At 47.1% G+C, this 16,796-nt stretch overlaps 1 protein-coding gene across 1 annotated transcript in view; it reads right to left on the reverse strand.

Annotated features, from left to right (window-relative positions):
• KCNQ3 (potassium voltage-gated channel subfamily Q member 3) overlaps nt 1–16,796 on the reverse strand; it is a 310,685-nt gene that overhangs the window by 32,004 nt on the left and 261,885 nt on the right. The window contains exons 3-8 of the mRNA XM_053558265.1: nt 16,428–16,554; nt 13,531–13,703; nt 10,146–10,301; nt 8,847–8,957; nt 7,250–7,345; nt 5,716–5,810 (exon numbers count right to left, since the gene is read on the reverse strand). Of these exons, the coding sequence (XP_053414240.1) occupies nt 5,716–5,810; nt 7,250–7,345; nt 8,847–8,957; nt 10,146–10,301; nt 13,531–13,703; nt 16,428–16,554 (758 nt within the window). The remainder of the gene's footprint in view (nt 1–5,715; nt 5,811–7,249; nt 7,346–8,846; nt 8,958–10,145; nt 10,302–13,530; nt 13,704–16,427; nt 16,555–16,796) is intronic.

The raw sequence follows: 16,796 nt of genomic DNA on the forward strand, positions 1-16,796 counted from the left end.
ATTGCTGAGCACCGACTCTGCCCCAGGCCTTGCGCTGGGCTCAGAGGATTTGTTTAAGGGTAGGGACAGACCAGGAAACCAAGAAAGGCTTAATGTAGCAGCCACACCCCATGTAACTCTGTCACCACCACCGCCATCATGGTTGACACTCTCATCACTGCTAACATTTACTGAGCAATAATTATTACTGAAATACCAGTTTAAGCATTTTTATGGATTAATTCATTGAATCCTCATAATAATCCTATGAGGTTAAGTACCATTATGATCCCATTTTCCTGAAGAAAAAAATTGAGGCACAGACAGGCTAAATTAACTGCTCAGGGCTTGAAGGAAGTGGAACAGGTACTTGTCTGTTAAGTTCTACCTCGAGGGGCCTCTCCTTGGGGTTCTCATACATCGGCCTGGAGTCTACACTGAGCCAATCCCTTCCCAGGTGAGGTCATACCCTGTCTTCAGGTCACACCGTCTTAGACCAGGTATGGTCCATGAACTCCTGAGGGCAGAGCCTCTGGGTTTTATTTCCCCTCTAAAATCTGAGCACCCTATACTCCAGCCCATGGGGAATGTCCACTAATTGGTGAAGGAATGACTGGCCATTCCTAGAAACCAAGGTGTGTGGGCAGAGAAGGAGAGGATCACAGCAGAGAAGCAAAAGGGCCCATTGGAGAGTGAAGAACTCTCATGTCCAGAGTGAGCCCTGCACTGGTCACAGCATCCTCTGAGCCTGCTTCCGCTCTTGGGCAATAAAGGTTAGTTGGTCTCAAAGCATGAGTACAGAAAAATCTGTGACTTTCTAGGATTCTCTAGGTCTTCAAATCCAGAGAAAGGGAGAGTTACAAAAAGAGGGGGCAGGGAAAGTGAGCAGGGAGCTGAAGGCAAGACTGGAGAAGTCACCACGGAGAGAAGGGTTAGAGAATCAGAGGCACCACGGCCTACCCCTTCCTCACATTCCAGATGACTCCTCCTGCCTCCTCCTCCTCCTCCTCATCATCATCATCAGACGTTTCCCTACTCACCTCCTAGCCGAGGACCTTGACTCACTTTCCTGAGATTGCCTGTGGTCCCACCACCAAGTCACCAAACTGATACCCTGTGATGCCCAACCCACCCCCTACTTTGGGCAGGTCGATGAAGGACCCACGCTCTCAGTGACAGCCCACCCTCCACTGTTCTCCCCACCACCTGACCCTCCCCACTGCACTCACAAACATCCTTCTCTACTAGACTCTGCCCATGAAGGAAAAATCGAACGGTGCTAATGGTGGTTTCTGAGGATGATAATCTGGGCGCTTAGGGTCTTCCTTCCCTGCTCCCCCCATCCCTTCTGTGCTGTAGCATCAGCACTTCCTCCAGCCCAGACTGAACACCTGCTGAGGGCCGAGGACTAGACAATGAATGTCACCCATTTACCCAATTTAGCCATCACAGCAACAATCTTCAGAAGGGGGTATTCTTACGCGAATAACTCTCATCTCATTTTACTTTTCCAATTTTCTCCCTAAATAATGTTTTCTTCCAAGAGAAACAGGGGGAAAAACATGAGCTTTGGCATAAGACCTGGGTTCCCATCTTGGTTCCAATATCTATTAACTGAGTGGTATGAGGCAAGCTAATTTATTGCACTGATGCTCTGATTATGTGGTTACAAAGAAGGGAGTTACCTAATCCATTAGTCTACCTACCTCCCAAGACATCCCCAAGCTTAGATAACGTAGCGTACATGAAAGCAGACCCAAAGCTATGTGGCCACATGAAATGACCACTGCATATAGTGTCCCTTCTCCACTTCCAGGCACTCCAATAATTCTAATCTTGGTCATAAAAGAAACAAGTCCTGGATACACATGAACTAGCTCTTCTTGGCCAAGGATCTTCTACTTCATGGCCTTAAGTACCTTCCTCTCTGTTTCAGTCCTAACATGTCTCAATTCCAGAGCAATGTTGTCAGTAGTCAGCCCCTAGTCATATATGGTTATTAAAATTAAAAATCTAGTTCCTTGGTTGCACTTGTAATAGTCACATGGTCAATAGCCCATATGTGGCCAGCAGCAACCATATTGGACAGTACAGCTATAGAATATGTGAAGTTGGGTAAAACCGCACTGTCACTTTTAGGAGACCTGGCAGTGTGCCTGCTCTTTTGTTGATGAAAAGCGATGTCTGGTTTTTAACATCTGCCCTCATCCCTGCTTATATACGAGGCTGTTTAATCTACCATATCCCACCCTGGCATCCTTCCACGCCTTCTCAGACTCCTACCACTCACTTATACTAATTCTACAAAGCATCTACTGTCAGCAGGTCAGAAGACCGGGGTGTGGTCTCAGATGTGCCCAACTTGATGTGTGGGCTTGAGCAAATTCCTGAGCTTTTCAGGGTGGGGGGTCCCAGTTTCTTCACTTATAATATTGAGTTTGGACTCAAAACTTTCTGAGTTTCTTTGCAATTCAAAAAAATGAGTCTATAATTGTAGGTAGTAAAAAGAAAAAGAAGAAGAAAAACAGACCACCACCATCCATCGCAGCTAGCCCTAAACACACAGATCTGTGCAAATTAACAAAGGCCTACACCGAGCTGGAAATTTTGACATGGCAGGACTGTTGCAAGGGGGCTAAACAACTTCATCCTTCAATACCTTCTGTAGGAATGTACACTGATCCAACTGCTATGAAAACAGTCTCATTCCTCAAAGAGTTAAACCTAAACTTGCCAGTTCTACTCATAGCCAGGTACCCAAGGCACTTGAACACACATGTCCACGCAATAATGTGCGCCTGAATGTTCATAGCTGCATCATTCACAGTAGCCAAAAGTGGAAACAACTCAAATGTCCATCACCTGATTAATGAATTTAAACATGTGGTGTACATAAAGGGATATTCTACAGCCATAAAAAAGAATAAAGAGTTCTAGTATGTACTCTGACATCGATGAAACTTGAAAACATTACGTGAAATGAAAGAAACCATACATAAAAGACAACACATTACAAGATTTTGCTATTATATTATTACAGAATAGAGAGACTAGAGACAGAAAGTCGATTTGTGGTTGCAGAAGCTGGAGGAAAAGAGGAACCAGGAGTAACTGCTAATGAGCACAGGGTTTCTTTCTGGGATGGTGAATTGTTCTGGAATTAGCTAGTGATGTTCCATGGTCTACTTTGTCAACATACTCGGAACACTGAATTTTCCTCTTTATAAGGGTACCTTTTATCCTATGTGGAATCCTCTTACAGGTCATGAAATATGTATCTCAATGAAGTTATTTTTTAAAAAAGGCACAAAATACCAAAGGGAAAAAAAAAGAACTTTAGAAGGCAGGTGAGAGACACCAGCACATTGTCAGGTGCTTCTCTACCGTTAACACAGAGTGGGTTGAATTCAGGGACCTTCTCTTTCCGGGGGACAGCCTTGCTTCAGAATGGTTGCTAAGTCAATTTCTCTACTGACTTTATACTTTCATCCTTGAGAAACAAAGAGGAAGAATGAAATGTTCTCTCTTCATTTACATATTGTTCCCACATCACAGCCGCAGTCTGCAGAGCGCCGTATTCCTCCAAGTCCCTAGCAGCTAGGACAAGGCCTTATTTATAATAAACCACCCCAAAGAGTGGGTCCATTGCCAAGACCTTGAGATACATAGCACACATCTTGATTCTGCGTCCAAAGTGTTCTTGCTTTTGGGTTCAAGGTCACCGTGTTCTCCTAAGGGGAAGTCTTCTGCCCGTTCTAAGAGACTCTGCTTTGTGACATCCAAAAGCCTCAACAACTGCACCAGTAATAGAATTTTAGAACCAAACAGAAACATGTAGGTCATCTTCTGAGTGTGTAAGTCTAACTACAAGAAGACACAGTGAATAAGCCCAAACTGTATCATTCCTTTATTGAAGATGTTTTCCCCTCTTCTTCCCAGCCCTCTGCAGGTTCTCAGTCCCTTTGTCTGTTCTCTTTCAGGCTCACCCTCCGGTCTCCCTTCTTATTGCTTTCACCATGGTCTAGGGCTCTCATTTCCTCTTATTCTGAACCTTGCAAGCATTTACTAACTGACTCCTTGTTCTGACCCTTGAGCCTGCCCAATCCACCCTCCACACTTGCTCCTGTGACCTTCCTGGAATACAGTCTGTTCATGTAATTCTCTGGCTGACCAGTTAGACTTCTTCGCAAGTCACATGTCACTGGCCCTCCATGGTCTGCCCCAGTGCTCAGCTCATACAACATCAGTAGAAATAGAAATTCTATTCAGTAGAAAGAATAGAACAGAAAGAAGCACAGCCATTCACATCTCTTTAGGAGTGAACATGATGGGATGGGAGCAGGGGATGTGGGTGGAGACCTGAACCTAGAGGGCCTGGAGATTACAGTCAGGCTTTGGACATTCTTCTCTTTGATGTGGTCACCTGATGGAAGATTTGATGCAGGAAAATGAGTCAGTAGAACCCAAATATCCTTTATTTCCTGAAATCTTTACCATGATGTGGTGATGGAGGTGAAAAGACAAATTGAGGGAGAGTTCAAAGCCTGATTGCAGGCACAATAATGAGTGTGTAAGAAGCTGGGGGGGTGGCTTAGAGGAGCCTTCCACTTATTACTGGGGCATATTGTGGTCCACTGAACCTGCTCTGGAGCAAGTCCCAGCCCCATATGAGGCTAACTGTTCATGTACTTTTTCTTCCAAGCCAATAGCTCTGGGAGTCTAGCATCCTACCCACAACCTCACCAATCTGAGCTCAGGGCCACCATATCGCAAACCTTCTATTTTCGAAGCCCACATAGTGAAAAGATCAAGGGTTTGGAGGCCTCTAGAAGTGGCTAACATTGGTCAAAATGTCCAAAGTTTCTGAGCCTGGCTCAGAGGGAATACAGACTTCAGCCTGTCTGCTGGTGGGGACTGCTGGCCCGAGTGTCAAACTCAACCCGGGACTCCTATTCTAGATGCTTTTACTACCCACCTGTATCAGGATTGCTGAAGGTGGGTGCCGGATCTGTGTTTTCCAGATCTGCATTTTCACAATCACCCCATTGAATCTAATGTACCTTGACATTTGAGAACCTCTGACTTATCTCATAGGGTTCCTGTCAGGATTAAACCAGCTATGAACTTGGGTCCCTGGAACATACCGACATCTAAGGTGCATCTCCCTCTCCCTTTCCCTACTTCTTTCCAAGGAAAAAAGTTCTTGTTTTTCCCTGAGCCCTTCAATTCTGTCTCCCACACCTGAGAACACAAAAAAGCATCTCTGGAAAGCCTGAGGATGACTCCTGCTACCTCCATTCACCTTCCCTTTCCCACACTACAGAGTGGTCTGCTGGTGCCAGGTGAGAGCAGCGCCTGGAATTGCTAGAGTGGCCTATTATCTGGGTTCCCTGCTTCCTCAGCCCACAGATCCTGCTCGTACATTGACAAGGCCTCTCCTCATCAGCCACTCCATGCTGGTAACCCCTGGCTGCACACTGGAAATCACCCAGGGAGCTTCACAAAACATTGATGTCCAGGCCCCAGCCCTAGAAATTCTGATTCAATTAATCTGACATGTGGCCTGGGCATTGAGATTTTTAAGCTCTCAGATAATTCTCATGTACAGCCTGGGCTGGGAACTTCTGCCCTGAAGGGTGGGTGTCCTTTAGGAAACCATGAAGCCACACACACAAATACAGCCCATAGGATGGATGGGCAGTCATGCCTTGAGCATTCAGATGAGTTGCCACTTGCCTGAAGAATGGAAAAGAGACGACTGATTCATAAAACCTCCATGTTGCCACCAGGTCAATCCGGTTGGGGTTGGTGGCATAATACCTCCAGGCAGCCTGAGGAGAAAAAAGAAGGGCAGGAGTGACCTGGTACCACCTGCCACTAAGCCCTTGATGTCTAAGAATTTGAATGTGCATTAAGCCAACATTTTGCCATTTTTTTTTTTTTTTTTTGGTTTTGGCCAGGGCTAGGTTTGAACCCTCCACCTCTGGCATATGGGACTGGCGCCCTACTCCTTGAGCCACAGGCACCGCCCAAGCCAACATTTCAAGAAACTTTTTGTAGTTCCTTTGGGAAGACAATGTTCCTTGACTATCCTGGAACTACAGAAAAAATTCCTTGACTATCCTAGTTGTCTATTTTAATCTGCACACGAACTTTATGGCCAGACTGTAATAGGTGGTGTAGTGAGTGGGGAGTAGAAATATGAATGGGAGTGGAGTGGCTATAAAATCCTTGATAGAAACAGGGACGACTCCTTCTAGAAGACTTCTTGAGACTTCTAAGTCAGATAGGAAAACAGTCTTTTATACCATTTCTGGGTGCAAGAGAGAGCCTGCAATGAGGTCTTAACACTATTATCCTGGAATCTTTGGGATGCTCTGATGATTTGGGGTTTGGGTATATGATGGGGGCAGATTTTTGGAGACTGGTACCAAACTAGAAACTACAATATGTAGAATACGTCATGTACTATACTGTGTCGACCCACAGGACACTACCCACTACTGGATAGGAACTCACGAGTGGCCGAGCACTCAGGCAGCTGCAGTTAGAATGAACACTCCACTCTCCTATTCACTGTGCTCTCCATTCCCAAGGGCTCATAACATCATGAAGCAGGAACTCCCTCTGAAGGGGGAGAGGAAGTCTTTCTGCCTTTTCACCACCTCTCATGGCTCTCCATAGCCCCTACCCCATGAAGGGTGAGGGATGGAGGTGGAGAACTGGCAGGTGCACAGCAGCCCCTGGTCCATGGTGTCTACTGGGCAGGGCAAGCAGTGAAGTGACTCAGCACTTCACATACACAGGGTGTCTGTTTCTATCTTGGCTTCTGGACTTTCTACCCATGGCAGATGTGAAGAAGCCAGCTGTCCTTGTAGATGACTGGCTAAAACCTCAAACTTGGGGCTGACCTTTCCTTGTGGGTCCAGAGGTCAAGCCTGGAGTGGGAAGTGGCAGCAAAAAGGAGCCTAGTGCCTCTGAGGTCAGAGCCTAATTCTCTACTCCAATGTTATCAGTAAGCAAGCTGATGGTGTGATCCCTGAGTCCTGTGACTGTTTTCTTCTTAGCTTAGAACTTGAATGAGAGAGGGATAGGATTGCCACCATCAGGGCATGGTGAAACCAGCCACATAGATATTCAAGGAAATGCCCATAACCATCCACAAGCAAGCATGTGCAAGCAAGCCTGCTCCTGCCTGGGCGTATGCGTGTGCACTGCACCCCGCCCCCAGATCTGAGTCCCATTCCAGTTCATTCCCAGGCAGACAGACCTGAATGAGCTCAGCAGCTGGCTTCCTCCTTTTCTCAAAGTGCTTCTGACGGTGCTGCTCCTGCACCTTGAGTGCCAGCCCCGACCCCAGGATGCCCTGCAGGGAGAAGCAGGCAGGCAGTCAGAGTGCACCCCGGGGGTAGCAGATGTAATGGGACTCAGTAGCATTCCAAAGCCCTGTAGAGACAGCATCCCACAAAAAGGACAAAGGGGTGAGGACCCCTTCCTCCTCTTGGAGACAGTAAAGAGCTTGGGTAAATGGGACAAGCCTTGGAGTTCCCAAGGCCTGGATTCCAATCCTGACTCTGCCACTTTCCACCTGGGGCAAGCCTGTTAGCTGAGTTGCAATCTCAGTTTCTTCCACAGGGAGATGGATAATAGTACCCACCTCATAATTTTGTTAAGAAAAATGTGACATATGTATAGGAACTGCTTAGTAAGGTCTATAGATAGCCAGTAAATGTTAGTTACATTTAAAAACTATTTTAGCTGCATGGACTGTTACTCAAGACTTTTCTATAGCCACACTTCCCAGAACTGCGATATGTTTTGATTCCCAGGTCAAACTTGCATGTGGATTAAGTGGGTGGAAGCACGTACTTTTCAAGCTGAAGGAGATCTTGGAGACGGGGAAGCACCTCCATCCCCTTTGCCTATTTCCATGTTAAGAAAACTAAGGTCCAAAGAGGTCATATGCCCATTTCTTTTCTTAGAAAAGAAAAGACAAGCTGGAACTGCCAACAGAAAAAGAGCTTCACCAACACAAGAATGGGAGATGAAGAGGGTGGCAGAGGGGCTGTTATTTAAGAAAGCTTTTTCAAGCTTCATGATTAAGAGCAGGGTCTTAAAACCAGCAGACTTAGGATTCATGACTCTACAATCCAATAGCCTTGTGACTACAGAAAATTTACTAACCTAAGTAAAGCTTGGTTTTCTCATCTGAAAAATGGAGGTAAAAATACAACACCAAACTCATATTGTTGTCATGAAGATTAAACGAGGTGATGCAGGTAAGACATTTGGCATGATTTGGTCACACAGTAAGTTCAGTACACGCAATCTACTTTTATTGTTATATTTCTGACATTGGGCTTTGGGGGAAGGTATTCCATTACATTCCAAGACATTCTTGAGGGAAATGTATTTATTACACAAGGGATCAGACAAGGTAAAGGAGCTCACATATATGGAGTCCCTGCCCTGGGCAAGATGCTGGGAATGCACGAATGAAAAAAAATCACCCCACCCTCACAGTCCTCAGAGAGGCAGATTTGGAAACGTGCGATCCCAGCACAGGGCTAGAAATGTTTTTACAGAGTTATATCTGGAGGAGGCAACTAACTAAGCCTACTAAAGGCAGCACTGAAACTGTGCCTTGAGAGAGGTGCTGCTTGGAAGGGTTAGTCCTGGCAAAGGAGAGCAGGACAGACCATGGCAGAGAGGCAACACCCCTGAGATTAAGGAAATGGCTAGTGAGTGACAGGGCTTGGAATTTAGGGTATCAGATGATGGAAGACGAAGCTGAGGAGTTAATCTGGGGCCAGATGGTGAGGATCCTACATGTCACACTGGGGATGTCACAAATTGAAAGTACTTACCGCTGGAAGGGCAAAAAATGAGACGCCAATTAAGGAAAAGGTGGCAGCAATCAGACGGCCTTCCCAAGTTTTGGGGGTCTTGTCTCCATAGCCAATGGTGGCCAGTGTGATCTGAAAGGAGAAGACTTCAGACATGGGGCACCCGACCTGTAACCTCTGTGTCAGCTTGGCTAATGCTCCCATTTGGAACAAGATTTTGATGGGAGAAAAGACATGGAGCATCAAGTAACTTAGATGGGAGCCTTGAGACTTGTTTTAATTTCCTACCTGTAGTCAATAGGTCAACAAACATTTTAATAATTACAAACACACATATGTGCATTAATGTATGTATTTACAAATGTGTGATTCCATAAATAGCCATGTTTATGAATCTGTGTGCTTCTGAGTATATCTGTACATTTCGTGAATATGTGTGTGCATGTCAAATGTCTGTGCATGTGTCTGGGTTCTGGTCTGTGCAGTCTATTTCTGCATGTGTTTACATGTTTATGTTATCAGTACACATGTATTTGTGCACATGGGTGTGCGTATTGGAGGCGGAATATTATAGCGATTAACAGTGTAGTCTCTGGAGCTTGAATGAAATCAAATCTGAACTCAACCTTACTGGCTGAGAGGCCTTTGATTAGTTAATTAACCTCTTCATGCTATGATTTCCCCATTTTTCAAAAGAGGCTAATAATAGAAGTTGTTTGAGTTTAAAGTAGGTTAATAAATGAAAAGTTTTTGGAGTGAGACTCACAGGGATGTCCAACCATGCCCTGAGGCTGGCTGTGAATGCTTATTTAAGAGTTGCTTTGGGCCACACATTAAATACACAAACACTAACGAAAGCTGAGGAGCAAAAAAGACCCATGCATAATTTTCATGATTATCTGCCACCATAGATACCCCTGCCAGAGCAAAGTGAGCCTTCAGTAAATGCTACCGTTAGTACTAGGCATTCCGCAGTATGGGGATGAGCACACACAGGTCTGTGTACACATATATATTACCCACCAGTGGGTTTGTTTGCACATGTGTGACTTGGCTAGTGCACAGCCTATGACTAATAAGATAAGACTCCTAAAAGCAACCATATAATACTAAGCTCTGACTTCTAACAACCACCAGGGAAAAGTCTATCCCAAGTGCATGCCCTGGTGGGAGGGAGACTCCTGTCATCAGAGTCAGCGATAGAAGACTCTACCTCTGACTGCATGAAGCAGTCACCCAACTGAGCATTCCATGCCACATTCTTTCTCTGCCTGTTAACAGTCAATCCCCACAGGGTCGGCCTTCAAGTGAGTGACTCACCAAGCCCCACCAAAGGGCATCTGCGTAGGTCTCGAACTCCTCCTTCATCTCCTCTCCGTGTGCGCCCACCTCTGGCACATCTTTCTCCACCAGGTAGACAAGAAATGAAGACAAGATGAGTGTCAGGAAGCCGATATACCAGGCAGTGATGAGTTCCTGGAAGAAGAAGCAGATGAGGGACATGGTCACTGGGAAGTCCTCGGGTGGACGCTGGAGCCAGACCCCTGGAATTGGAACCCAGGTTTATCACCAGCCCTGTGATTGTGGGCAAATTATGCACCATCTCTGATCCTTACCTCCTATTAATGGAAAATGGCATCGGTGAATATGGCCATTAGTTCCAACATTAATTAACAAGTATATGGCTAGAAGGAAGGAGGAAGATTTCTGGCTTAGGGCCAGGGTGATATAGAGAGACGGCATAGATCAGCGTATCATTGAAGTTTAGAAAATACTGATCAACATAATTCCTAATCCTCTTTCCAGCTCCAACTTTCTCCATGTCTCTCACTCTATTTCAATTTCAAGGTTTGGCATGATAGTTTGGGCAGGGTGGAAGTTGGGGTTATTGGTGAACACAGTCTGGAGATTCAGCCTGGAATTCCTTCTGAGGCATCACAGAGAACAAAGATGTTCAAATTGATAGTCTTTCTACATCTGATCTTCTGCAGCCTGTCAACCAAACTTCTGGGCCAACAGAATATCATCAACAGCCCCCTGAATCCCTCTGTGACTTGCTCCTGTGGGCTGAACTGCCCTCCACTTATGGGACCAACCTACGAGCATCATCTTATCTTCAGCCTTATCCACCTGCATTGTGAAATTTTTCTGGATGTTTGTTCCCTCCATAAGGAGTTCAGCTGCAGTTCCTTTATTCTTTCTCTATTTTCCAAATAGACATCTCTACATCTCCAACCCTTTATTCTGCTCATTTGCCCATGGATCTGGCCTTCCCCATAGTATCACGACAGTCCTGGGAGTTCGCTCTACCATAGAGAGCAGGGGCGGCCCCATGGCACAGGCAATCCAGCATCCATTGCCCTTGGCGAGGGTCACCCTGCAGGGAGTTTGCCAAGGGAGAAGGTGCAATAGACAGTCATTCCCCAGACGCTGTAGAGCACGAGCCCCCTGCCTGTGGAGTGTGGTTCTAATGTTCACACATTTTTCACAGCTTCTGGGCCCAAATGAGGTCAGAGGTTTCAGCTGTTTAATGTGCACACAGAAAAACTGTTTTGCGTTATTAAGAGACAGCATAATAGTCACCAGTGAGGAGTGAGAATGGTTCCCATTCTGTACTTTGCAATTATTGAAAAGGCCATTCAAGATAATTCTGATTTTGCATAATTTTTGTCAGCAGTCTTGTGGCAGAACCTGTGACCGTCCCCCAGTATCCACCAGCTCCTCCACCTGCTGTGGCTCTCCTGCGTCAGGTTGGGGCTAAGGAACTAGGGTCCAGTCAGCGTGGGGAAGTGATGAGAGCAAGTCCCTTCTTGGCCCTAAATCCATAGTACAGGATGCTCCAGGCCCCTCTGCCGTGCTTCAGTGACTCAACATCTGTGTTGAAGACAGACGAGGCCCACCCAGCACCCAGCAGACACAGAGAGAGCAGGAAGACGTAGACACATTCGTGCCCAGCGGTGGGAGCTGCATGGCTTGTCTGTTCTGGGAGCAGAGCCTGTCTTATCCTAACTGGTTCAGAATTAACCTAGAAGTTTAAGTCTGTGTGACAGAGCTTCCCACTCTTCATCTCTAAGTGCCCAGAGGAGTCAAGTGTAGAACCTGACCCAGAATCAAATGAATAAATGAATGAGAAGTGAATTTGTAAATGCTTGCTCACCAGTGCCATGGGAGACTCCACTGGGGGAAGAGCTGCCTCCCGGCTCTGGCAGTGCAGTTTTCATGAGGACTCAGAACATATATTTTAGAATTTAGCATCAGTTCATAACCCTAAGTCTGTGAGCAGACAGCTCTGCTCCGGAGCCTTTTCCCATGAGAGGGTCCCTGCCTCAGTGGGGTCTGCAGTGTGAGCCCTTCTGTTCTCAGGAATCACATCACAAACATCCAGTGCTTGCTGGTAATTACAAGATCTGACAATTAAGTGTGTGAACTTGCCACCATGTGCAGAACTGATGAAAACATTGCAAAAATACAGTGAATTATATGTGAGAGTCTTTGGCTGGCTGTGAGAAGCATAGCAGACCAAGTAAACATTGATAGGAAAATTGTTTGGAAAATTTTAGCTCAAAATCATGGCCTGAAAAAGGTGTATGCAAAAATGGGCTCTTGCATCATGACAGCTCACACGGTACTGTCTGTGAGGGGGGTTTAGTTAGTAAACAAATTACTGTATTGGAACACTCTCCCCACTCACCTGATCTGGCCTATGGTGACCTTTTTCTTTACCTGAGATTAAGGAAACACACAATAACTAAGAGGGTGTCGTGAAGGCTATGTTAACCAGTGTGATGAAAAAATTTCCAATTGTATATAAAACCAGCACATTGTACCTCATGATTGCATTAATGTTCACAGCTATGATTTAATAATAATAATATAGAAAGGAGACGCAGAGAGTATCATGAGTGCTGGCTTCTGGCTGCTGGGTTCCACACCTGCTCAACCCTGTGAGACTCTGGAAGGGAATCGGACTAAGCGCCAGCCCTCCCAGCTTCTAATCTCCTTTGGAGAGGTTGCCAGCAGCACATCATTGGACACGGACTGCCTGGTTTGTGAACCACAGCATGACTGCCTTCCTCTTTCCCGTATCTGCTTCTTCATCAATGTAAGGAAGTAATAATACCACCCAACTCATGGGGGGCGGTGGATGTCAAATAATAAGTTCAAATACTAAGTTCAGCAACTGAACAATTCCTGTGATTGGGGTCCTTCCCAAGTGTCCTTTACAAGGATACTTCATTCAATTCACTTGGTTTCAATTCACATCGTCCTCACACCAGCCCTATAAGGTAAGTACATTACCATCCCACCTTTATAAATGCAGAAACCAAGACTCGGAGCAGGAGTCTGGATTCAAACCAGTGCCTGACTCCAGAACTTTCCTTCCTGCCACACGTTGCCTTGTGTGACCTCATTTCATCCTCTCAACAATCTACAGGTGCAGGCTCTGCTGTCCCTACTGTAAAAATGAGAAAACTGAGGGCCAAAAAGAAGTGCGTGACTTGCCCAAAGCAATTTGCATGTGGTGGAGCTGAGAGAGCTGCGCCCAGGTCTCCCGGTTCCTGCTCCCCGCACTGCACCTGTTCATGCTTTCCTCCTCTTCCTCGGCCTCCTTGTCACCATCTTTGGTGGTGGCAGAAGGACCACCCGTGTAAGGGCACTGGTGGGTGAGCCGCCCGCGGGGTCTGTGGCTTCCTGGTGCACTTACCTTGCTGTGGGCGCAGATGGCGGAGCCCAGCAGCTTCCAGGTGCCGCCCCTGCGGTCCATCCGGAGCATGCGCAGGATCTGCAGGAAGCGCAGGCTCCGCAGGGAGGTGGCCAGGACATTGCCCTGGTTGCCCACGGCGACCACGGGCACAGAGGCGATCAGCACAAAGATGTCTGGGGAAGGGACAGAGAGGACAGAGGTCAAGTGAAGGCAACGCGTCGTCACAGGTGCTGTCCACTGACAGATGGACACGTGCCGTGCAGGGGGACATCCCGAGCAGCGCTGTGTGAATGCTGACACCAGCTGCACGTGGTAAGTGGGATTATCCTCCGTGACTGATGTGGAAACAGAGGCTCCGAGCACGGCGGCCTTCCCCCGGCCTCACAGCCAGAGCGGTTGAGTTGGGATTGGGCACAGGCCTGTCAAACTCCACAGTGGGCTCCACACCACAGAGCCCCGATTTTCCAGTCTCCCTGGTGTGGGGACTGAGATTCGCTCTCAGGCATTATTTTACTGTGAATTTCCCTTAGAAGCATCACTGGAAACAGGAACGTGGGTGCAGGTAATTTACCAAGAGATACTCCCAGGAAGCAGGGATTGTAGAAGAAAGAGGAGGGAAAATACAATGTGGGGGGGGCGGGTAATTGAGGCCGCAGCTGAGTCTTTTCCGGCTGTGAGCAGGACACCTCCCATGATCACCTGTCTGAAGATGGGGAGGCTGCTCTGGTCCCCTGCTGCTGGAGGGTCACTTCTGGGACTATGAATGGCCCCACAATTCTGAGCTGCACCTGCCCAGTGATCTCCCTAAGCTGTTCAGAGAAGACTTTGGAATAGACTGTGGAAAGAAGTGAGGCCTATCCATGATGGGGGATGCTGGTATCAGAAGGTGGCAAAAAATGCCCACTATAGCCACAGATGAAACAGGAGAGGCCTCGGGGAGAGAGACACTTGTGAAATGGCTAAGCAGCCCCCAAAATCAATATCCAGAGTAGAAGAGAGGGGAACTGGTCTCTATTCCCTTCCGTGGCACTCAACACCCGTATCAGTTCTCATCCCACTGTCCTGCAGATGGTTTGCAAGTAAAAAGGATGCATGGCTAAGTAAATTTGGGAAAACTCAGTTAAGCAGGTTTTTAAAATTATTAGCAGACAAAAGCAATATTTTTCACAAAAGCCATATGAAGTGGTGGAGGAATGTAGGGTGGAAACACAGGCACATCAGGAAAGATGGCAGCAAGGACAGTGTGACGCTGAGGACCAGCCTTGTTTGTCCAGGGAGAGGGGGAGGGACCTGCAGCTTTGTGACTGCAGCTCATCCTGGGAGAACTGACACAGCCTTATGGGGGACGTGCCTGTCCTGGAGAGGTCCAGGTGCCATACTCTGGGGTGTTCTCAAAGTGGACAGGAATCTTTTAATATCTGGGTATAACCCATCCCAAAGCTACTCGTACACAGACACACACACACACACACACACACACACATTCTCTCTCTCTCTACTACTACCCTGTTTCCCTGAAAATAAGACATCCTCCGAAAATAAGACCTATTCACAGGAAAGCTAAGACGTCCCCTGAAAATAAGACCTAGCGCATCTTTGGGAGCACACCTTAAAATAAGACACTGTCTTATTTTTGGGGAAACAGGGTACATTCGAAATGCTGAGAAAAAACCCCAACAGCTTCAGAAGTCCAACTTTGGCTACAGGTGGGGACAAGGCAGAGAGGCCACAACCGCAGCTGCACAGAGATAAGTCTGGCATCTCGGATAAAAGACGCGGCCCAGCTCTCCTCTGGGCCAGCTGTCCATCCCTGAAGGCCTGTGTTTAGTCCTGCCAGTCACTTTTTAAAAAGGAGGTGAGTAATGAGCAGCATGTTGCGTGGAGGAGAGGGACTATGATGCTGAGAACATTTGTTGTAAAGTAGAAGCCATCAACGACCTTTCTCCCGGACAGAAGACTGCTGGAGGGGAAGGAAGAATGGAATGACTAGACTCAAACGTCTGAAGAAAGAGGGGTTAAGATGAGGGTAATTACTTTGATTGGTAGTGAGGACCCCATGACTGTGGGCATACCAGAAGAGTCTGGGTGAACACATAAAGGCTGATGCCAGGGACTGGAGCATCAGACAGGAGGGTGTGTTGCACTAAATGCCTTTGGATGACATTCTGTGACCCTGTAACTTTAACCCTTCCCAGGGATTTGAAGCTCCAAGACTCCTAGCTGTCACTCAAGGAGATTTTGTCCTGTCACTGCATGGATCTTAGCAGCATTTTCAGATGGGACCACTTGGGCCCACACTGCACCAATAGCAAGAGTTCCCATGTGCTCTATTATCAAACATCCCTGCACCTGGATGGGAGGAGTCCAGTGACACTCTCAAAGCAACCTTCATATCAAGACGTAAGACCACACCTGTTAGGATGGACTCTGCTCCTGACCACCTGTGGGACAGGAAAATGACTCAGCTCTGTGAGCTTCAGTTTCCACCTCTGTAAAATGGGCATAATGTGGTCCAATAGAATTAAATTCTCAACCAGCAATGGGGTCTCATCTACTACCCCCACCCTGACCAGTCTGGAAATGTGTGGCTAATTTTGATTGTCACAGTGAGTTGGGGTGCTACTAGTCTGGGGACCAGGGAAGCACAGCGTCCTGCCACCTGCTGGCTCCTTCACAACCCAAATACCAAGAGTTACTTCTCCTCCCACTGCCCAATTAAGAATCCCTGCCCTGTAGCACTGTCATGAGGATAAGCCATGGAAGGTGGGGATGGTGGGGCTGTCCCTCTTCATCTGGCCTCACAATGTACATGGTTTCCCAGAACAGTTACTTAGAACTTTCTCAGAGGAGGAAAGAAGGGAGCTGAGGAGACCCCCTGGTGCGGGGTTGAGGCTTACCCAACATGCACAGGGGCTTCCTGGCGAACTTCAGGCGTCCACGCCAGCCTTTGTAGCGGCAGCAGCAGCCGGCTGCCCAGATCCTCAAAGCAAACTCAGCTCCGAAGATGAAAATAGCGAATGTCTCCTGCATGGAAGAGCAAATGGACAGGATTAGCTGGGACCCAGTCACTGGAATGAGCAATTTCTGTCCTGAAGATCCACAGAACTAGATCTCTGTTGTTGCTGTGGTGCTAGCTGTCCCCAACACTGGTGAGCCCTGCAACATGATTACTTCTTCTTTTTCGTTGCTTTTATTCCAATGGGTTACTTTTTAAAAAAGTCCTTTTAATGTACAAAACGCCCCCCAGAAATGCAGTTAGAACAGAA

The sequence above is a fragment of the Nycticebus coucang genome, chromosome 13 (genome assembly GCF_027406575.1).
Source record: "Nycticebus coucang isolate mNycCou1 chromosome 13, mNycCou1.pri, whole genome shotgun sequence".
NCBI classification, from domain to species: Eukaryota; Metazoa; Chordata; class Mammalia; order Primates; family Lorisidae; genus Nycticebus; species Nycticebus coucang.